General features: G+C 45.6%; 1 protein-coding gene across 1 annotated transcript in view; it reads right to left on the bottom strand.

The window, feature by feature from the left end:
• The window catches only part of PTCHD1 (patched domain containing 1), a 54892-nt gene extending 39170 nt beyond the window's left edge, over positions 1 to 15722 (bottom strand). The window contains exon 1 of the mRNA XM_043571665.1: positions 15301 to 15722. Within this exon, the coding sequence (XP_043427600.1) occupies positions 15301 to 15651 (351 nt within the window). The 5' untranslated portion in view covers positions 15652 to 15722. The remainder of the gene's footprint in view (positions 1 to 15300) is intronic.
• Between the last annotated feature and the right edge of the window lie 8289 nt (positions 15723 to 24011).

The following is a 24011-nucleotide window of genomic DNA, read 5'->3' as shown; positions in this document are numbered from 1 at the left end:
CAAACCACTCCAGACTAGACTGTATCCCAGCACTCAACCAAAACTCAACAATGACTTCTAAGCATGCAGATCCAATGGCTACTTTTTAGTCCTCACTTTCCTAAACTCCTAGCAGATACTCACAGTTAAGTCAATAATGTGGGGTCAAAGCAGTACTTTAAAAATATGTAAGATGGTTAAGCATGTTGAGCTTTTCAAAGGGAATCCAGTAGGCTCCATTGAAGCATGGGTGTGCTTTCTTCACTGCTGCATCCTCTACTACGTGCCTGGCAAACAAAGGTGGTCAATAAATATGTGTGATTTGACCTAAATTCTTCCTCTGCCATGATGAATTCCATGACATGACTTCTTCTCTCCTCCTACCTTAAAACCTGGCTTTCCTGTGTCCATCTAACTGACTCCTTCTACCTTTGCTTACCTTGTAAATCCGATATTAGTCAAGATTCTGTCTGTGGCACTTGTGATCTTTTCACATTCAAATGAACTCATCTTAGGCAGTGAATTCCATTGCCATGGTTTGGCTTGTCACCTTTATGCCGTCCTATCACTGGTTCACATCAATACCTCACCTCTCTTCCAGACTCCAGGTCTGTATTTCTATCTTCCTCCTAAAGATTTGCAAATCCATATTATGGCAATATTTCAACTGGTGTATATCCAACAGCAGAATCTTTTCCTCCAGATTTGTTCTTCCACCTGTTTCCTATTATCCTTAACAGCATCCTCCTCTTTCTCCTCACCCAGTTGGGAAACCTCTAGGCCAGTATCACCCTTTTCCCTTTGTTTACTCACAGAGCCAATGAACCTGGCGTCCTGTTGATTCTACCTCCCTATTTTAGGGATAATATTTTCAGTATGTTCTGAAGCATATTAGTTCCTTGGGATGTTATTAGGTGTCACAAAAAAGGTAAAAAGTATCCATGACCAAATAAACTTGAGAAATGCTGAACTGGACAGAGTTAAATAGATTTCTTTAAGAGTAACTTTTAAAAACCTTTGATATGCTAATGTGCAGCTAATGTGCATTCAATACAGGGGATCTGATACTGAGATACCATAAACATTGTTTCCCAAAGGTATTTAGTCACAGAACCCTTTTATTTATTTATTTATTTTTTTGGGGGGCAACATCAAGGGAAACTTTCCTAAAACACGTTTTGGAAAATGGTGGCCTAATCTATCTCCTCTTTTCTTCTATAGCTATCCTACTAAAAGCCTCCTGCTTACATAAAACATTTCCCTGGGTGGAGGAGGGGATTTCTCTGTCGCCAATATCTTGCCGCTGCAACTTAACCCCTACACTTCTATGAGCTATCCTTATAAAAATTGGATCATGACTCTCCTCAGAATGTAAGACATCCTGCCCCTTCCTTCTAAGTCATCTGTATCCCCACCGATTTTCTGCCCGCTTGCCCTGTCAATGACAGAGGAAATGTTGAAGTCTCCAACTAGAATAGTGAGTTTGTCTCTTTCTCCTTTCAGTTCTGTTCTATCATGTACTTTAATGCTCTGTTGTTAGGTGCAGACATGTTTAGCATCTAATGTCCTTTTGGAGAATCAATCCCTTTATCATTATATAATGCTCTCTTAATTCTTGATAATTTTCCTTGTTCTGAAGTCAGCCATATCTGAAATTAATATAGTTACTCCTGTACGTTGATTAGTGTTAACATGGTATAGCTTCCTCTATCCATTTAGTTTTAACCTCTCTAAGTCTTTATATTTAAAGTGGGTTTCTTATAGACAACATAGAGTTGGGTCTTGTTTTTTCTTAGTCCACTCTGACAGTCACTGTCTTTTAATCAGTATATTGATAGCATTCACATTTAAAGTAATTTTTGATACAATTGGATTAATATGTACTGTGGTTGTAACTGCTCTCTATTTGTTTCCTTTGTTCTTTCTTTTCCCCCTTCTTTTTCTGTCTTATCTGGTTTTGATAATTAAGTTTTTTCTTTTTATCTCTTCCCTTGACATATCAATTTTACTTCTTTCAAAAAAAACGTTTAGTGATTGCCCTAGTACTTACAACATCTATTTACACCTAATCTAAGTGCACCTTCAAATAATATTGTAATGCTGCATGTGTAGTATAGTTGGGTTATAAGAGAGTATTTTCAATTCCTCCCTCCTGTCCCTGGTGACATGGCTGACATTTATTCCACGTAATCTGTATGTTATAATCACATAATACATTGTTACTTTTATTGCTTTAAATAGTTATCTTTTAGATCAATTACGAATAAGAAAACTAAAAAAAAAAAAAGAATAAGAAAACTAAAAAGATTTTATTTTACCTTTTATTCTTTTTTAACATTCATATAATAGATCTGAGTTTTTGACCCATATAATTTTTCTTTTGCTTGAACAACATTCTTACGGGACAAGTCTGCAGGCAGTGAATTCTTTCACTTTTTGTCTGAGAAATTTTTTTTTTATATCTCCTGCACTTTGAAGCATAGTTTTGCTGGATACAGAATTTTAGGCTGGTGAGATTTTTTCCTTTCAACTCTTTATAAATATTTCATTCCACTGTCTAACTGCTTGTGCGGTTTCTGATGAGAAGTCTGATGGAATTCTTATCCTTGTTTCTCTATATGCACAGTGTTTCCCCCCAACCCCACTCCTACCTGGCTCCTTCAAGATCTCCTCTTTGTTTTTGGTTTTCTGTGGTTTGAATATGATATGCCTAAGTGTGGTTTTATGGGTACTTAGCCCCTTGGTGCTCTCTGAGCTACCTGGATCTGTAGTTTTGTGTCCATCATTAATTTTGGCCATTATTACTTTAAATATTTCTTCTGCTGCATTTTCTCTTGTCCTTTTGGCATTCTAATTGTGTGTATATTTTGATATTATCCTACAATTCTTGTATGTTCTGAGATGTTTTCACTCTTGTATCTCTTTGTGCTTCAGTTTGTGAAGTTTCTGTTACCTTGTACTCAAGCTCACTGATTCCTTCCTGGGCGGTGTTGAGCCTACTGTGAGTCCATCAAAACCATTCTTCATTTCTGCTACAGTTTCAGTTTCTAGCGTTTCCTTGTGATTCATCCTGAGAGTTTCCATCTCTCTACTTATATCATTTATTTGTTCTTAATGTCTGCTTTTTCCATTAAAGCCCATAACATATTAATGATAGTTATTTTAAACTTCCTGTCTGATAATTCTAACATCTGTGTCATATCTGAGTATGGTACTGATGCTTCCTTTGTCTCTTTGGACTATATATTTTTTTCTTTTGGCATGCCATACAATTTTCTTTTCCAAATCTGGACATGTCTCAGTTAATATCAACTGAGGTAAACAGGCCTTTATAGTGAGGACTTATGTTACTCTAGGGGAGTTGGGATGTATTTCATGTTTGCTGTGAGTATATGTACCAAAAGCTTCAAACTCCCCCATCGTCATTGTTTTTGTTTATTCTCTTGACTTCGGGCTTCCCTGTGTACTCCTTCACGGAGAGAGTTTGTGTCTTGCAGCTATAATCCACTATTATACTGGAACCTTGTTGATATGGTAAGATTTAGGGACAGCAAATGCTATATAATCTCCTGATGAAATCTCAGTCTTTAAGTGGGCCTGTGTGTTTTGGGGCTGTGACTTTCACAATTATTTCTCCAGGGGTAAAGTTTTTTCCCCATCCCCTACTTCCTTCCCTGGTCTGTTTCCTTGACGTCCTGACACCTGTGAACTCTTTTCCCCCACTTAGGTGAGACAGAAAGGCTGAAGGGGGGTTCAGTGGGCAGGAACCTAGGACAAAGTTTCAGAATTGCTCTCTAGCAAAATCTTCTCTAGACAGTAGGCCTTTCTTATGGAGGAAACTGGGTGGTTTTCATCACAATGATTACTCTTCCACCTCTCCCTGATAGACCTTCACCTTGGGATCTGGTGGGGTTTCTGGAAGTGAAGCCCCAGAAAGTGTGGGCCTTCTGATTCCTCTCCCTTTAAAGACAGTGACCGCAGCTCCCAGGAGTCTCATGCTTCTCTACACTCATGGTTCCATCGATTTGTCAAAATTACCATGTAAGTGTTTCTACCAGAGCCTTCTGCTTCAGGTAAGCAGATTATGTCTATGTCTCTCTGGATGTGTCTGCCTCTACAGATTTTGGGATGACAGTTTCCTTGTGACCTCAGTTCTTTGATATGTCCAAGAGAAGTCATTGATTTTCAGTTTGTCTATGTTTTTCTTTGTGTAAGGGTGGGCGGGACCACTTCCAAACTCTTTACATGTTGAAGCCCATACTGCAGGATTTCCCCCCCACCCCGCCCTTACTCTGATACTGATTGAAATACTGCCTCAAGGCCATCAGACCCCGGGGCGGGGGGGGGGGGGGGGGGGGGCACGCCTCACTCATGTATTTCTGTATTTCATGGCGGCAGTCTGGTGTAGTTGTTCTTAAATGATGATTTAGAAGCCGGTCCTGTGTTTGAATCTTTATTCCACTGCTTATTAATTAAGCCCTATGATGTATCAGTTATTTATCTGTGAAAAGCAGTACTGTTGACTAGAACTTTCTCTGATGATGAAAATATTCTTTACCTGTTCTGTCCATTACAGGCACGTGTGGCTATTGAGCATTTGAAAAGTGGCTATTGCAACTGAGGGAAGGAATTTTTAATTTTGTTAATTTAAATTTAAATCAAATAGCTACACATGGCTAGTGGCTTCTGAATTGGACAGTGCGGGTTTAAGGCTTTAGAAGTATAAACAGTGGATGAACAGATATGCTATTTTTTAATTTTCCTTGGGTCATTCAAAGTGAAAATAGAGACAGATGTAATATTACACTATCTGGGAGTCTGAGGCCATGTCAGCAAAGCTTTTGATTAACGAAAGGTAGTCACGGACCCTACGGGTACTTTTTACAAAAGGAGATGGTGATGTGAAACATGTGAATTGATTCTGGTGCTTGTTCTTTTCCCTTGGGAATCCTCAGAGGCTTGTTCTCTTGCTCTGGACAAACATGCATTCATTGCAGATACTCTGCAATTTGTGTGGCTTTAGGCACTTTGCACTTTATGAATTTTGTTTACATATGTATCTCCTTTTATCTTCTTACCCCGTGATGATATTGCTGGTCCCCTTTTATGGGTGAGGAAATTGAGACCCCAGATAGGTTAAGTGACTTGATCAAGGACACATTAATGGTTCACAGCCTCAAACCCAGAACTTTGGGGCTCTGAAATACTTATTTCCACTATGCCCAAACCAGCACTTACTGAACTGAAGTAGAACTTCACTCCAGTTCTACTTTACCTCTCTTTAACATCACTGATATCAGACAGTAGTTGAAACTGAACATTAGCTGCCAGGGCCCTCGCTGCGGACACCTCACCTCTGGCAACCACAGAGCTGGGTCCTGGTCTCAAAAATGCAACGTGCAGCTCCTCTGTGTACCCACTGCACCTTCTGGTTTGATGTAAAGAGACTTTCTACAAAGGCAAATGGCGGGTCACCCTGTGTGGGAAGTCTTTGGGAGAAATTCTGGAAGCCTTGGCAATCGCACAGTGATGGTAGCAACAACATCCACAGTGTAGATGTGTGTTTGGGTAGGGAGCTTATCTCTCCCCCATTCCATCTTAGAGCGTCCTTTCTTCTGTTCAGCCATCTTCTTCTAGCCTCCAGCCCCTGGAGACAGGCAGTAGAGCCGGCCCCTCTGCCCAATATGCTCGCCTTGAACTGCAGACTTAAAAGGGTTGGACTTATGTAGTTCCCTTTGCACAACAGCTGTTACACTCTCGTTCAGAATTAACTGCTGGGCAAATATATTTTGCACCCTGCCTATATATGTGGACCAAGTTCTACACAGAGGGAGACTGTAGTTTTGGAATTAGACCTGGCAGCTAATTACTAAGATGCATTATAGAATCAGCTCTCAAAGTGTGTTCCCTGGACCGGCAGGAACAGCATCATCTTGGGAACCTGTTAGAAATGCAAATCCTCAGGCCCCACCTCAGACCTATAGAATCAGAAACTCTGGGGGTGAGACCCAAAATCTGTGTTTGGACAAGCCCTCCAGGGGAGATCCACTCAAGCTGGAGAAGCACTGTTTTACAGAATGGAGGCAATTAAATGGCCCTGAGTAATTAGTCAGAATACACAAAGGTTTCTCCCAAGCCACCGCTCTTGTCAGTGTGGTCCTCAGACCAGCAGCTGCAGCGGCCCTGGGAGCTTGTTAGAAGTGTGGAACTCAGGGCTGCTGTCCCAGACCTACACCGAATGAGAATATGCGTGTTCATAAAATTCCCAGGAAATTTGAAAGCATATTCAGATTTGAGAAGGACTGCTAATTGTCACTTACACTGAGGTTCGTTCCATTTGAAGAGTTCAGGCATAGAGAACCAGGGAGGCAGGGGAATTTTCTTTGCTGGATTTGATTTTGATCCTAAATAATTATATATTTCTTTTATAACCCCATAAAAAGAAATTTTAGAAAGGAGAAGGTGGGAGAAATGCATTGACCTAAATGATTAAAACCCCCAGTCAGCAAAATTTTACATTTCACAGTTTCAAAGGGCTTTACGATGATCACTCTGCCTGGTTCTCCTGATCTCTGACAATTCCGGACACACTTTCCCTTTGAAGTGCTTGCAGATCTACTTATGTCGGTGAGATTTCTCAGGGAAACACTCTAGTCATGTAAATTAACTCTCTCACCGAAATTGCTGGAGAATCCCTGTCTGGCTTGCTGTGAGGAGTGGTGAAGGAAACCTTCCAACAGGGGCCCGTGGCCTCCCAGAGCTTTTAATTCCAAAGACACTTCCCTGGGCAGCAAGTGAAGGCTTCCTTTGTGTGTGAAGCCCTGTCGAGCAGGAAGATGAGGTTCTGAACTCTGAGGAAGCATCTTGATGAGGCAAAATGCAATCCAGCCGTCTGTCCCCTGACCCCTCCCCCCCGCCCGACCCCTGCCTGCCTAGGAACTTAAGAGCTGCATGTTCAGCAGTAGGACAACACCAGTCATTTGTTGAGACTCAGAGTCATTAGAGGCCAACACATTGCCAATTTGAGTATTAAGAACGTAGACTGAGCACCCATTATTGCCTGGCGGATCAAAGACAAAAATGCTTACATGTGTATTTACTCAACAGGCAGTGATGGCTCTGGAAGCGCTGGCACACATGAAGGGATAACAGTCATTTTCAAGGCCAAGAGCAGAAATGTTAATCCACCCAGCGGAAGGGTGTGGTCACACAGTGCCATCACATACCTTGTCTCGGTGCATCCTTACATAGGTGGGTGATATTACAGTCAATGCACAGGAGGAACCTGCTTCTCAGGGAGTTAGGCAACTAACTCAAAGTCACATACTTAGGAAAACTGGGACCTGAGCTTGGCTTTTCTGACCCCAAATCCAGTATTCTGTTCACAACAGTGAAGTTTGAGCCTTGCTGCTCAAAGTGTGCCCCACTGACCCCCAGCATCACCTGAGAGCTCGTTAGAGATCCAGAATTTGGTGGGGGGGGGTCTTCCCAGGCTTAATCAGAATCTGTATTTTCACAAGATGTCCAGGTGATGTGTGGGCACATGAAAGAGTCCAAGAGCCAGTAATCTTTTACTCAGTACAAGCACCTGCCTAGATGCCGAACCAAAGCAAGAACCAAAACAAAAGGCAATAATGCAGGCCTCACAAAACTAAGGTGCTGAGTATCACAAAGATTTTGGGGGGCACTTCTAGTGATAGTTCTCTAGCAGAGATGCATTTTTGCCCCTTGAGATAATTAGGCAGAGTTGGCACAGCTGTGGTATTTGGCAAAGTCATGGAAAATGGGCAAAGGAATCTCACCTTCAATGCTGAGAAATTAGCAGTTCTAGTGTGACCAAAATAAATCAATAGGGAAGGAAGAGCACATTTTCCATTCTACAAGCCAGCAACAAGCAATAATTTATCAACTACCTGCCGCATACTCCACATTGTGGTAGGCTCTGGGAGAAATTTAGGAGTAGGAGACCTTGTTCCTGTCCTTGAAGAGCTTCCAATCTTGTTCAAGAGAAAGTATCACGTGACAATACAGCAAATTATATAATAATGTATAATTAAGCATTAAGGAATGTGGATATGGCCGAAAGCCAGATAGATTTAAGGAAGGGAAGGAGCCACAAATGTGGGAAGGCCTCATAAAGTAGGAGGCAGGTGAGTTGGACCCAAAGTAAGGAATGAATGCATTTCTAGGGAGGAGAGCAACAGGTCCATGTGTGGAGGTGGAGGAATGTGAGCCCTAAGCCCTGAGATGTATAACTCTAGATACATCTCTCAGCTCATGCTCCTCTCTACATGCCAAGTCCTCTCGCTCTGAACACCTACGACTCTTTGCCTGAGGCTTTTATAAAACAACAATTCTGTTACAGGGACACATATGGAATCTGGAATTGTCAAACCCTTATTTAGTGCCCCCGGATATTGGGGAATGAATATCCGGCTTCTTCTTCCACAGGTGGGATAGTTTGGACATGTGCTCTACAGTGTCCCCCAGAGTTCCCCAGTGACATGGGGCCCCAGATGCCACAGTGGACACTTGGCTCCTGTGACTGGCTGCCTGCTTCTTCATTTCCTATCCCCACTTTCTTGCCGAGATTTTTGGGTATCACCTTCCCAGGTACCTGCTTGCATTAAAATCCTCATCTCGACCATACTCGGAGCCCACAAGTTCAACTTTAAGTGGAAGACCTAACAGTGGGGATCTTTGAAAATACCAGAAACAATATTCTCAAGAGGATTTCTTAGAGAGCAAGAAGATAAAAATAGCCTCCTGGTTCCCTCATTGCCTCCTTTGGTTCAAAATATGAATTCTGAAGTTGAAGGCATGACACATTATTCAGGGCTTCCCATATAAAATAACAACTGGTGTTGATTTCCCTTTTTTTTTTTTTTTTGGTCTCTTAAAGGTTAGAGATTACTCACCTCCCCTGCTGGTCATTAAATCAGTCTGGCAGGACTCCTCGGAAGTTCTGTGGCCTTCCGGGCATGTGGCGGCAGACAGGCCTGCTTGCTGTGATGTGCTACCAAGCAGGTGACTTCAAAGGTCTGCGTCAAGCCTCTCTTGAGTATCACTTGGGGCTCACACTGAGCCCCAAAGTCAGGTACCAGATGGCGCATCTCACCATCTCACTGAGTCAGAGTTGACCAGATCCCTAGCACCGTGTACCTCCCTAGCTCCTGTGCCAAGGGGTGCTGCCCCCTCTCAGGCAGGGAAGAACGAATTTCTTTCAGCTTGCTTCTCCTGCCCTCAGGCTTTGTAAGGAATCACCAGTTAGATGCTCAGCTGTTCTGTGAGGTTAAGAAGTGTGCTGAGTCTTGAGCAGTTTGGTTTTGGTGTTAAGATTTGAAAATCATGCTTCTCTTACTCTAATAGAGCATCTGTTAAGATACTAGGAGTCACTAAAAAGGTGGCCTTCCTCTCACACTACTGCTTTAGTTTTACATTTCAGTTTAAATGAACACTTTACCCAGATTTGTCCCAAGTGCTTATCCACATGGGGAAGTAAGAGATTGCTCCCCAAATCTCGAAGAGATAAGCCGGGTGGGCATTTGAGAATACTATTTGCACCACGGAAATGTGCTCAGGAGGCAGACAACCTGAGAAGAATACTGTGCCTGGATGATTGGGATGCACACCTATGAAGTGAAAGGAGAATGAATAGCGATCTCTCTCTCTCCCGAATTTTCCCCTAGTGCAAAGATAAAATGCAAAAGCCAATTGGCTGGCCCAGCAGATGCACGCACGTTGCCCTTTCAGGCTCGTGCTCAATCTTTTCTAAGACTATCTGCCACTAGAATAACTCACTGGAGGACCCGGGCTGCTCGAGTCGTCAGAGCACCTGTCACCAGGAAAAGCGCCCTGAGATGCAAGAGCAGATTCCAGCACCAGCATCTGCACAGATGCCCTTGAAGGTGGCCTCCAAACCCAAGGCTCTTTGGTCCACTGTTCCTCGGGGGCGAGCTCTTTCTTTTTTCATTTAATGTTCAGCAAAGCCAAGCAGATGGACCAGGCAACAAGGCATTGCCTTGTGCCTCCTCAGCAGGCCACCGCTCACAGGGAGGTCTCACACACTGTCAGGAGGAGGCCGGCCTCGTGGGTGACTGCTGCTGATGGCGGGTCAGGCCTGCCGACAACGACGGCCACGCTGACAAGCCTCAGCTTTGCCATCCCAGCAGTTGGACTGCATTCAGTTCCTCGGGTCCTGCTATGGCAAGATTTAGACCATAAAGGACAGAGGTGTGAGACAGAGCAGGAGAACCGCATCTTGGGGAAGGTTACCCTGCACAATCTGATCTCTGCCCAACTTCACAAAAAGAGCATCTCCTCAGAGGTGGTAGTATTTGTCCCCAGCCCAAGTTTTGTAACATATGAACTTCTTGTTGGCATTCTTTTATTCTGTGTACTCAGTGCAGCTGGGGGAAAAAAAAAAACCCTAAGATAGCAAGAGAAACACAAATGAACCTCTTCAAGCAGGGCTGGGGCCAGATAATTCTTAGCTGAGGGGTGCTGTCCTGTGCGTACGGGATGTTTAACAGCATCTGTGACCTCCACCCACTAGATGCCAGCAGCAACTCACCCCCAGATGTGACAGTTAAAAATGTCTCCAGCCATTGCCAAGTATCCCCTGGGGGGAGGGGTGAGACCCACTGCCTTCCAGGCTATTTAATAGTGTTAACTTCCTGTAATTGTCCCAGTAAAGGGGCTTGGAATACACTACGGGAACTTCTTCATGTAAAAGACCAAAGAGTAAATATTTGTAGGCTTTGAGAGCCTCGTTTTCTTTGTTTTTGTCTTGTTCTGTTACAATCTTTTAAAAACATAAAAACTCCTTCTGACCTCAAAGCTAGGTTGGAATGTGCCGATCCTTAGCCTATATACAGAGAGTGATGATGGCAGTTCCCACGATGATTGCAAGTGCTGAGGCAGTATTTGGAAACACTGGGGTCTGGATACTGCTAAGATGTGTTCATGACCCTGACCTAGCAGTTCTGCTGCCCTTCTTGGGAAGCCTGAAGTAATTAATCCCAAATTAAATTCTCTGAATCTTGTTTTGCAACCTAGTTCTATTTAATGTATTCAAACGTGAGAAGTTTAAATGAAATAGAAAGTCAACAGTTGAACAAAGTGAGATTCCCCAGTAAGTGGAAGAATGTCTGCATGGTGAGGATGTGTCCTTCCATTGGTTTGGAATAAACTATCCTGTGAGGGTCCTTCGAAAAGGACGGTGTACAAAGGAAATGCCCCCACACAATTCCCAAACTGAAATACGTTTTAATAGGACTACAGAGGTTATCCAGGAAGGAAGAATCCTGGAAAAAGAAAGGACTAGAAACTGCTTGTAGAGCCGTAAACATTTTAAAAATGTCATCGTGAAAATGCATGTCAAAGTAGTTTCTATGGAATTTTCTTTACCCATCACATAAGTGTCTGAGTAAACTAGGGCAAGTGCATTTGACAAGTTGTTTCTTGAGGGTTTACTATGTGCCAGGAACTGTGTGAGGCATTGGATTTGAATCCACCTGGACAGTTGAACGGTGCTCACATAGGAAATAGCTTCATCCAATCATCCAGGGATTTTTCCAGTAAAACATTTTAGATTTCTGTCTTTGTGTATTGCTAATTCCAAGTATCTTATGCTTTACTTTGGGCATTTAGAGTTTCTATATGTGGATTTTCACTGACACCAGACAGAATCAGTTAAGAAAATGTCCTTATTATCCAGTTACTACTGTTAGGACAACACTATGAGATGGGCGTGAGACTTTAGTCAAGTATAGTTCATTTGGGTTTTAAAAATGTACATTTAAATCATTCAAGTAGTTTATCATATGCGAGGCAGTACATTATAGTGAAGAGTACTGGTCTGGGAGTCAAAACCCTGTCCTGCCCTGATTCTGTCCTTGTCTTCTTTCCATGGATAAGTGAGTTAATTTCTATGGCGATTTCTCATCTGTAAAATGGGATCGTAGCACTTATACCCTAAGGTGTTTACTGTATTTATATGTTTATACATATACATTATAAGTTATATACGTTGATACATATACATTTATAACTTATAGAGTGCTATAAAGGTCATGTCACTATTATAAGCACTGGGTTAAACAGGTTCTTCCTTCTACATGGATGATTCTGGAATAAATCAAGCACTGTCTTGGTCACACCCCAGGTCAATTACCAACAAGACTTTACACTTCATTTTCAGCGATCAAGAAGAAACATATTTATGAAAGCTCATGAGGCACTCCTCTGAAATTTGCTCTGAGATGAACATCATGAATTTTCTGTTAAAATATAATAATGGGCTAAATTTAATCTTCTAGTGAAACGAAGACATTTAAAGACATTCAGAAATTAATGGTTGATCCTTTACCAGCACCATCAGGCCCCACCCACCTATACCCCAAACTACATCTTGGCCCCAGAGACTTCAGAGGAAACCACTGCTAGGGATGGTCACCCTTGTCATAGTTTGGGGTCGAAATCTACGCTGCAGACCCGGAGTACGGCAACCATGTCACTTGCACAAATTTGAGAAAGCTCCTCCAAATGAGATAGGCTGGATTTTCAAATGTGGTGGGTTTTTTTTTTTTTTTTTTTTTTTTTTTGGTGATACTCTGAAGTATATTTAAAAAAAAAATCAACCTGGGTTTTCACTTTTTGTCATCATCCCTCTTCTATTTTTGGTCAAAAGTAGCTGGACTAATAGCCTGAGAGGAAGGCTCTCCTTCGTTAAATGGGTACAACCGCAGAGTACTATGAGGAGTAAGTGACACAGCCCTGCAACATACGTCCTCCGGTTTCATAATGGGGCCTGCGAAAGCCTTTATAAAGCCCTGCTTATGCTTTGTCCACTTCGTTTCAAATGTGATGCCATTCAATGGGCAGGAGCCGGATGGCGTTGTGTGCAATGTGAGCTGTCAGGGCCGTCCTTGATGCCAGCAGCAAAGTATCAGGATAACACTAGTATGGGCAGAAACAGTGACTCTTTCACTCTTAACACCTTTTGTAAAGGACAAATCTTCATCATGTCTCTAATGGAAAGAAAGAAAAATAATGATAAGTGCTCATTCCCACACTTTCTATTTCCATGACTACTGGAGGTCCATTTTTCTGTGCCCAGCTCCATACCTACCCGCTATAGGAGTTGGATGTAGAAAGAAAAAAAAGGATATATACAATTGAAGGCAATTCCCTCAGTTTCCTAGGTTTGAGTTTTTATAAACTATGTGAATTCATTTGACCAGACAGCCATCAGCTAGAAATGGCTTCTGACCACTATTTGACTTGGTTTTGATTTTCCCCAGACACCTAGCACATGAAAAACCATCTTGAATCTGAAAACAATTCACTGATAAGACCACTGTCCTTTAAAGTTGCCCTTTAGCCACGGAGGCAAAGACAGCCTCCCTCTCTCTCCAGTCCCAACTTTGTCAGATAATACAGTTTTCTGTCCTGAACAGATCAAAATCAAATAGGAGAGAAACAATCCTGTTGAAAAGAGATCTGATGTGCCTGTTGGTGTCTCATTAACCTTGAGAGTGAATGTAACTGGTGACTGCCCGTCACAGTGGCGTGACGGTTTGTTGGGAGGGGGGGAAGCCAGTGGAAACATCATCTGGGGGGGGGATACAGAGAGAAACATCTTTTACTAGATCATATATCAAAACATGGGGCAGCTTTCCAACTGTCGGGACTGGCTAAGTTATAGTTTCTTTAAACCTGCAATGAAACTATTACGTGTTTTCTTGGGCAAGCATTTGGAGCAGTATTGTTCTGTGTGTCATATTATGTTCACTGAAGTACTGGCACACACACAAAAAACACTTCAATGTTGGAAGCATGATCATAAGAAAAGCAAATATTTCCGGACTACTGTTACTAAGGTTCTGTGATGATGTGTGTGCCATTAAAAATGTCACAAGCCACCCAACGTGGGAAGGTCCTGATTCCATTGAGTCCCTAGTCGCATTCCCCTCGTTACTAATTGCTGATTGATAACACATCAACAGATGGAGGAAGGAAAATAACATAGAAAAATTAGCTGGTCTCCAGGGATAAAGGGTTACCTATAGAGGAAAAGAGAGAGTTCCCCAGGTTCACTGGTTGACTCCCCTTGGCATAAGTAGATTAGAAATCTAACCGGCCCGATAATCCCAAATCTGGACCCGAGCCCCTCACAAAACCAGCACCTTTCCTGCCTCTGCCCCAGGGCTCTGGCTGCGACTGGTTCTGCAGAGGGGCACCTTAAGTAAACAAGCCCCATAATCCCCACCAGGGGCTTGTATGGAACCTTCTCACCTCTTTTTTGCTTTTCTCTGGGAAGGTCTCCACTTTTCCATCTCTAGTCCTCACTCCTCTGCTTTTCTTAGGAACTTCCTGAAAGTTACCACCATTAACCTCACTTTTCACATCAAATTCCCACCTCGGGCTGACAGCACAACCTGTTTCCACCAGTGTCACCCTCTACCCAGCTGCTGAGTTTCCTGTGCTCTTCTTAGAGCCACACAGCCTGGCTTCTGTCCTCCCCCTTCTGCCTCTGCCCCTCATCCTCACGCCCAAATGCACCCAAATAAAAGTGGATTAATCGAATCTCTATTTTCCCAAAGAAGTTTCTGCTTTTCGAAAGAGGGGAGCTACTGTGAAAGACGAAATAACTGCGAATTACAGACATCATTTCCTACCCCAGAAGACAGAGATGGCCACCTCGCTCTGGGGAAGAGGGCGGAAGGGCAGCCCCATGTCCTCGCCAGGGAGCATACTTCCTTCTGGGTGGGTACGGGGCATTTTCCTCAGCATCCCGCCTCACATTCCTTTGGCCCCTCCCGGCCCCTGCAAGCAGCCTTTCCCACATCATTCCGAAGGCCAGAGGAAGGGAGAAAAGAATGGGAGAGGGGACTCTGAATCGCCCCCAAGCATAATACTTTGTTTTCAAGTAGCAGGACTTTCCAGAATGTCTCCTCTTGTTCTGTTCCTTCCTGGCCGTTACCCCCAAGCCTCCCCACCCCCAAGACCACTGCAACCAAAACACGCGCACCGACCACAGCACCGTGGCTGCCGCCGCCCCAACTGTTGCAGCAGCTGCCGGGGTGGCGGCGACAGTGGCGAGGGCAGGGCCGGGCCCGGACCCGGACCCGGACGCTCCCCGCCCAGGAGGCTAGGAGGCTCCGGGCGGCCTCCGAGGGGCACGCGGTGCAGGGGAGCCCCTGCGGCAGCCGCCTGGGATGGTAGAGGCGGCGCTCTCAGCCCGGACCCCCGCGCAGAGCCAGCCCAGCCGCGCCAGCGGCACGGGCGGGAGGCTGCCCGCGCCCGCCCCTCTCTCACCTTTAAGATCAGGTCAGTGTGATGCTGGTCCAGCATGTTGGCTTTCTGGAAGGAGGTGACGATGACCCGGCCGTAGCGCCCGGGGGTCTGCAGGTCCGAGTAGAGTCGGTGTTTGGAGCGGTTGACCGGGAAGAGGCTGTTGACGAGGTTGCGCTCGATCTTGGCGAGGCTGTGCTGGGGCGCCAGCAGGTGCTCCACGCTCTCCTCGACCTGGTAGCGGCTGAAGCTGGCGCCGAGCAGGATGGAGATGAGCACGGGCGCCGAGGCGAAGAAGACCGGGTGACTGGCAATGAAGTGGCCGAGCCGGGAGAAACACGTCCTCAAGCCCCTGTGCAGAACCTGCCGCAGCATCCTAGAGCAGAGCGGGCGCGGGAGGAGGGCGAGGCGCACGCTCGGCGCGGGCTCGGGCGGCGGCGGCGGCGGCGGCGGCGGTGGTGGCGCCCGCGGCGGCGACGGCGGCGGCGGCGGCGGCGGCGGAGGCGAGACCCGGAGCTCTCCCGGAGCCGCGGCACCACCATCGGGGAGTCCCGCGCCGCGCCTCGGGAGGGTCCCCTCGGGCCGGAGACACGCCCTCCTGCCCGCGGCCGCGCCGGCCCAGAGAGCCCCCCAGCCTGGCGGCCTCCGCGCCGCCCCCACCCCGCCCTACCCCGTGCGCCCTCCCCACCCCCCGCCGCCTCCCAGCCCGAGGGGCTCCGCGCGGCGGGGCCGCGTCCCGGCTCAGCGCGGGAGGGGCCCGGAGCAGCCCCCGCGGCGCGTCATGACCCCACTCACCCGACCCCCAAGGCCAACGACGGGGTGGCGCGGGGAGCGGCGGCGGCGCTATCTCGGGGAGACTCTGCGCGCCAGCCTAGGAACACGAGGACGGAGAATTCCAGGCTACACCCAGTCCCCTCCCCTCCACGCGCTCCCCTCCCCCGGCCCGGCCGCCGCGCACGCCCTCCCCTCCCCTGTCCTCCTCCGGGGAGACCCAGAGATGAATAAAGAAATGGCCCTGATTTTCCAAACAAAAAGTAAAGAGTTCTCCCGGGGGGCGTCGGGTGGACCTGCTCAGAGCCAAGTACCCCCAGAGGCGGAAAGGAGGAGGCTGAAGACTGCGTGCGCCCCGGCTCTCGCCAGGCTCAGGTGGTGGCGCGCACTGGCTGGTGCGGAGAGGGGGTGGGGAGCGAAGACGCTCGAACGTGGAAATCACGCCTCCTCTCAAGTAAGAGCCATTTAAATTATCCCCAACACTGCAGCTGCCGCGGGACCGCGGGGTCCGAGTGTGCGTCTGGGGCACGGCCACCCAAAAGGCGTCTGTAGAGGATCGTTCTTCTCGCCCTCAGCGTCGCTCCAGAGTGTATTGGGGTTGGGTAGTTCTGCTGCGCGCCCCTCAACCTGTGCGCCCACCCGTCCCCCAGTAATAAAAGTGCTGGTACTGATGATCAGTCGGTGGAGCTCCTGGACTCCGGGCTCTCCGCCTTGCCTCTTCCTCCTCCCTCTGTCGTCACAGGCGGGTCTGGGGGACCTGGTGCGGCGAGGCTGGAGCGGGCGCCCCTGCGGGCGGGCGTAGAGTGTTCGTGAACCGGGAGTCTGTAGCGTTACTCCCCTTCTCTCCAACACCCCGCCCTCTCATTCTCAAAGGCGCAAGTGTGGGAGTGGGGGACACCTTATCTCAGACCTGGAGAGATACTGGTCTCCGAGCATGCCGAGCCGCAGGGGGCGCGGGGGAGCCCGGGGGGCGCCGACGTCTCGGCAAAGTTGGGCGTGTGCGTGTGCGCGCCAGCCTTGAGCTAGCAGGCAGCCACTGTGGTTCCCCTCGCACTCCCCCTCCAGAGAATTTCCCGAGAAGGCGGGCGCCGGCTTCGGGCCCGGGATAGACCTGCGGCGGCGGCGGGAACGGCCACGCACAGGTACAATTTAGCGCGTTTCGTTGTGCGCTCTAAGCCCCGGGGTCCATGCATTGCAACTCAAACCGAGCCGGATCTCAGAGCCTGGGCTACTGAGGCGCTCAGTCCGGCTAAGGGGGTGGGGACCGGTGCGCGGTGGAGGGGTCCCAAGGTTTTGCGCTTCGAGTGTTGGGTTTTCCCATTCTACGCCTCCAGTCGCTGCCGCTTGGCCTCCTAATGCCAAGGGTCAAAGGAGAGGCGGTGGCGACTGGAGGCGCGGTCCCTGGAGTGTAGCCCGCACTACTGAGCATGGACTTGCATACTGAAGCTGAAGAAAGGCGGAATAGGGAGAGAAAGAGAAGTACGGGGAGGAGGAGGAGGAAGAGCGGAGAAGAGGACAGGGAGAGAGAAATGGGTGGGAGAACGCGATTCAGGGAGGTGTTCCCCTAATATTCCTATTCCAGACTTCCCAATGCTAAGCGGCCCTCCACTTCTCAAACTGAACTTGGGAACTTGCATGTTAGAATCAGAAAGTCTTGGGCTGGGAAACCCTCCTTTTTTGGTTTCTCTCCTCCCTTCCCCCACAGCAGACCCTCCTTCCTACATTCCCTCAGCAACACCTGCAGCTGCTGCGGTACCCACCCCTGGGGCGCACCCGCTCAGCTCTGACTGCTCCCTAGGTCCTTCTACCCATCTGTACTCTAGTCCACTTTCTCGGCCCACCCTCGCTCATTCCCCACACCGATCTCTGTTTCCGAAGGCTCCCCCGGGCGCCTAGGTTCAACCAAAGGCTTCCAGCCAACACCTCCCCCATCCCCACTCCACTACCGCGGTCCCTGGGAGGGACACGTTGGGAGGGGGCTAGAAATTCCCTTGCAACACTCCACTTGTGCCCTTCCCCCAACATCGTAATTCCTGCTCGAGGAGACGCCGCTGCTCTGCAGCGCTTTGCTGATTCACGATGATCGAGGAGGGAAAAGCCTCTTTGACTTGTGCCCCTGCAACTGGCAAGGCAAGCGCAAGTGGCTGCGAGGGCACTCGCTTCGGGAAACCACCCACCACTGCGCCGCCGAGGTGCTAAATGGCAGGGTGGATGCCCTGCGTGGCTCTCAGCCGGGGCAGAAGGAAAGGCGGAAAGGGCGGGGGGTGCGCGTGCGGTAGCAATGGGAAATACTGTGAGCCCAGTTCTTTGCTGCTGAGCTGGCGGCAGCTGGTGGGTGGGCACCTCTCAGGAGGCCTAAAGTCGGTCTTTGGCGCGGGGAGCGAACAGAGATGTTTCATGTGCCCTGATGCCAGCGCAGCGACAGAATCGGGAGAAGGGAAACCAGCCGACAGGTCTCCTAGGGAGCCTTTAACATTTTGGCGAAGCTCTTTTCATTCTGAAGTCTTTGTCCCTCCAAATGGTTCCCTCCTAACCTTGGCTCGCCCTCGTCCCTGGAATTTGGCCCTTTAATGTTAGCCCCCACGAAGGCCGAGGAGCAGGTGCCCCCTTTCTCAACACCTGGGCTGAATCTTTGAGAGGGCAGAAACCCAGAGTTGCTCAGCTGGCGGGGGTGGGAGTGTTGTCCTCCCACTCGGAAAGGGCCCTTCCTTTGAGACCCTGGCATTTGCTTCTAGTCCTTTCTACTCTATTCCTAATCGTCTTTGTGTATATGTGGGGGCAACTTCCACAGTCCCCGATTTAATTCAGAAACCCACAATGGCCTGAGAACGAATCTTGCTGCCACTTTTTACTGCAGGAAATTCAGTTAGTATTATCTAAATTGAGTTGGAGCAAGGGCGGGGGTGGGGGGGGGGTCGGGGGCGTTGCCTCCTCCAGATTTGATTTTTCTTCTTTTGATTCAGATGTTCACAGGAGCCTTGCCACCACCAAAGACCTAGGTTTGCATTTGGGGCAATGACCTTGGGAATAGAGTTTCCATCAGTACATTCATAAATTATTCCTTTTTCTGATGAAGAATTAATACATATTAATTGTAGAAAATTTAGAAAATAAGAACTAGAAAAAGAAGGAAACAAAACGACACCCCTATCCCTGTTGCGCCCACCACCTTTCAGGGGTAGCCTCTGTTGATAATTTATTGTACACATAGAGAATACAATACAGACATTCAGGCCGTTGGTTCCATAGCCACTAAGTTGAATCCATGCCCCACTACTTACTATGATACGTTGGGTGAGTAACATCACCTCCTTATGCCATACTTTCCTGTTCTGGAAAATGGGAATGATTAATAATACCTACCTCATAGAGTCGCTGTAAGGAATAAATTGGTCAAAAATGTAAGGCACTTAAAACAGTGCCTGGTATATCACAAACACCTAGTTAATGATATTTTTCATGATTCTGGTCGTTCTTGAATATGTGTATGTGTGAAAATGAACATCAGTCCCTGCCATCCAGAAGTTGGCCTGGTATTACCATTTGGGACTTGATGTCGCTAGGAGCTGCCCTGTTACTCACAACTAAGTTCCAGTGTTCTTCTTCTGAATAAAAACCATTCTCTAAACACTAATGTCAGGTAAGGTCATTCTGTAACTGTGATGGATCCAGACAAAATTAGGACCACCCCATAATCATGTCTGAACATAGGTGAAGTATGAACCTTGTCCAAATCCCCAAAATGATCAACCGTGCCCCTATCCTGGATAATAAGAGTATCAGGTTTTTTTATTTTTAAAGAAATTGGAGCTTTAGTTTTGGTCTGGTCTTCTCTCCTAGATAAAGATTTATTAAAACACCCAGTCATAAAACTACCCCTGCTTCCTGACAGCATCCATTCCACAGCAAGCCCCATTGCCTTAAATCTTTCCCCATATTACTTAACACAAGCCCAAATCCTTATTGAGATGCTCCTCAGTTCCCCATGGTACATGTTCTCCTCACTGAAGTGAAAAATAAACCCAATTCATTCAACTGCTGGTGTGTTCTTGGTGGTCTTTGGCAGGAGGGCTTAGGCAATGTATATAAAATGCTTATACACTTTTTTTTTCTAAAATTGTAAGTTATAATAAACATTCTGTTTGGTAAACATTTTTTTTCCATTAAATTGTAACCATTTTCTCATGTTGATTAATATCGCCATAGGACATTTTAATGGCTGCATAGAAGTCCATCAAATGGCTAAAACTTAATTTCTTTAACTTATACTCTATTGTTGGAAATTTGGGGCTTTAAAAAAATTTTTTTACTGTCCTAAGTAATACTGAGATGAACATCCTTTACATAAATATCCCACCTACTTCTCTATTTTCTTAGGGTCAAGTATTCACCACTACATTTTAAGTAGACTGCTCCTAACAGATGACTCGGTAACTATTGTTGAATTGGAAGGGACAAGGGCATTCCTTCACAGGGATTAAATTTCTTGATAAAATACATGAAGCATTGTCACTTGGGAGGGGATTCCTATCATCTGTTACGTTTGGAGTAAGTCTCTGCTCAGTCTTGCTCACAGATGCCAGAGGGATTAATCATGGCGTGGAGGGAGTGTGGACCCAAAACCAAAGCTTATTTGGCTTGATAAGGTTAGCAACGAGGGGCTACTCTTGTGTAGCAAGTGTGTCAAGCATTAGCTTTCAATCATCACACCACCGGTTTTTGCCTGAGAAACACAATATTTCCATGCATATAATATTAAATCTAAACAGTTCAATATCAACTACGAGATCACCATGCATAGTGAGATCATGCAAAGAATATTTGGGCAGCTGCAATTTAGGGTGGCACTTAGGACAGTGTGCTTATCATTACTTTATACTATTCCAATCTCGGTAACACTGATATTTTTGTCAGTGGTCGATGTTTCTGTCATCCTAAAAGATCTAGGTAAGATTTCTTGGAGAATGGAAACACATGCGTGGCAGACCAAAGAATGACAAGGGTTTTCCTTTAGAGTGGGGAAGCCCCCCTGGCAAATATCAGTGTTCCCTGCAGTGGGGACGTCTCCATGAAATATCTGCTTGGACTCAGCCCTGTTTGGACCAAGAAGCTGTTTTATACATAGCGACACTGTACTCCCTGATATTTTCCCCAAAAACAGTCGTCTGAAGATAGTTTAAACTTGCAGTTGAAGAGAGAACACGTGTGGCAAGTCCTAATAGTAGATGATCCCCATTAAAAAGTGTGCTAGTTGGATACCTGTATTTTTCAGGATTTTCCAACTCACTATGATTTCAATATCATCCTGAGCCTTTTAAAAAAGTGATCTATCTGGGTGCCTGTGTGGCTCAGTTGGTTAAGTGTCTGACTTCAGGTCAGGTCACAATCTCGCAGTTTGTGAGTTGGAGCCCTTTGTCGGCCTCCGAGCCTGCTTCAGATTCTGTGTCTCCCTCTCTCTCTGCCCCTCCCCTGCTCACACTCTATCTCTCTCTCAAAAACAAAACATTAAAAAAAGTGATCTTTCATGACATAAGGAAAAAAGTCCTGCAGAATCATTTTCCTGAATAAACATAGGACTCAATGGCTAAGTGAGGGATATTTCATGCATTGATTCAGGGAGGGACATTTTGGAACACACCATTTTGGGTGTCTGTGTTCACCCAGGTCCAAGTCTGTGCTTTGCTTTTTTCTTCTAACAGAAAGCATGGCCTTACCTTCTCTTTACCTTCCAAAATCCTTCTATCCTTCAGTGTTCTCTGAAAATCCTAGCTCACATATCTAATAAGCTTTCTCTGACTGGCACACCAACATTGATTAATTTAAGTCGATTAAGTAATTATATTTGAATTATCACTAAGTTCCTACTTTAGTCAACAACTAGGAGAAATGGAACAAAGGATTCCCTGCTCTCAAGGAATTTTTAGTTGAATAGGTTTGGATAAGTATACTGAGCATTAAAATGAACCTGATGGGGCACCTGGGTGGCTCGGTCGGTTAAGCATCTGACTTTTCATTTCGGCTCAGGTCATGATCTCACGATTCGTGGGTTCAAGCCCACGGCGGGCTTCACGCTGACAATGCAGAGCCTGCTTGGGATTCCCTCTCTCTCTCCCTCTCTCTCTGCCTCTCTTCCACTCGTGCTCTCTCTCTCTAAAATAAACTTAAAAAAATATGAACCTGAATAAGGGAAACGCCAGAGAAGAGGTCACAGTAATGGTGTGGGGGTCTCAAAAAAGGCATAGTTGATATCTAGTTGGTCTCTAGTTTTAGAATACCTTTAGCCTAGAATTAGTATCTTGATTTCTTGAGCATCTTTGTTATCTAATGTTCTACATATCTACGTGTTAATAATGTTATATGTCAGGTGTTTTTTTTTGTTTTTGTTTTTTTTGATAGCCTTTTGATCACTTGGCTGGGCTGCTATAGGATCCCTTTCTCTCCTCCCTTGGGATGATCCTGAAGTTTGGGGAAATCTTGAGTAATTCCACTTTCTTGATAACAAACTAAGTGCAACTCAGGCTTTTTTCATTAAGTTAAGTTAGCTTTCTTTCTGCTGCACCTAAACCAAGAGTTTAGGTCCATTATTCACTTTCAGCACCAGGGACAGATCCACGTAAACCTAGTTCCTCCTCCCCCTTCCAGCCCCCATCACTTGTAAATTGTTTTTAGAGAAAAATTAGAGCTAAAGAGATTCTTTAGAATAATATAATGCAAGAGGTTGATCGTTTTTTCTAAGCCAGGCCAATTAAAATGGAAATATATTTAAATTGGTGGACCATTAAATCAATAGAATCACATTTAAAATCATGCCCAATACTTTTGCGTTGTGAGGTGTTTGGGGAGGGGGACATTTAAAAATATACATTAGAACTGCCTCTAAAATATAATCACTTGAATTTTAAGAGTAATTGTGTGGAAAACTTACAGGAAGGATAGAACATGGGGAAAGAACATTTTAATGAGTTTTATCTGCTAAGTTTAGCCCTAGGCACTTTCCCATATCTTACCTTTGTAATTTGCAAAATCACTGCGGGCTATTAAGAATTGTCGAACCCATTTTAAAGAGAGGAAACTGAAGATTAAGGAGATTAACTATCTTGTCCAGGGTTACACTGTAATGGAAGCATAAATAGAATCTAAGTCTATCTGATATCAAAATCTATGTTTTTCCATTCAGTCATTCTTCTAAGCACAATTGACTTAATTCCTCTTCTAAAATGCCTTGACTGGGTATCATCATATGTCAAAAACATCTTAATTACATAACATGATATGCTATGAATATTATAAACAACTTAATGCTATTTCTGTATTTATGGTCCATGTAATAGTGTTGTAAAGTGGCAATATTGTGGCCTATCCATTAATCAGGTTTTCAGTGTTTGGATTCATTTTTGATGTTGGTATTCCTTAGAGAAGTTCTGTGGAGCAACAAAAATATTGTTGTGGAACCCAGAGTGTTTGCTGAGCTAATCCAACCCACTCTTTTTGCAGATGGTAAAACTTCTGCAGTCCCTGTCTGGATTTTTCTACCAAGAAAAATCCCTTAAAATGTTAAAATGGAAAACTGTCAAGTGGTTCCAAAATACATAATTGAAAAAGCAACCAAATAGACTGACCTTATGCCTGTTGAAATTCTTCCATTTTTTAATGGTTCACCAGCAGTCATTATACTGCAGAGGGAAATATTCTTTAATTCTCTTCCTTTACTTTACTGTGTAAAGCGAATAGAGACCATTATAACCACCAGATCCATTGTCTTTTGTATGAACATAGGGGACATAAAAAAGTAGGGGGTTTCCTGATACAACTCTTAGCTTCAGGGCAGTCTTTCTTTGATGTTTATATATTTAATCCCTTTAAAAATTGTACTCCAGAGTATAACCTAAGAACAAAGCACTTCATCCCTTCTGTTATTAGAACTGTGTACTTCTTGCTTTGACTTTTAAAAATGACAGAGCTAC

The sequence above is a fragment of the Prionailurus bengalensis genome, chromosome X (assembly GCF_016509475.1).
Source record: "Prionailurus bengalensis isolate Pbe53 chromosome X, Fcat_Pben_1.1_paternal_pri, whole genome shotgun sequence".
NCBI classification, from domain to species: Eukaryota; Metazoa; Chordata; class Mammalia; order Carnivora; family Felidae; genus Prionailurus; species Prionailurus bengalensis.
The sequence above is the reverse complement of the archived record's forward strand: the minus strand, read 5'-3'. Positions and strand labels throughout refer to the sequence as shown.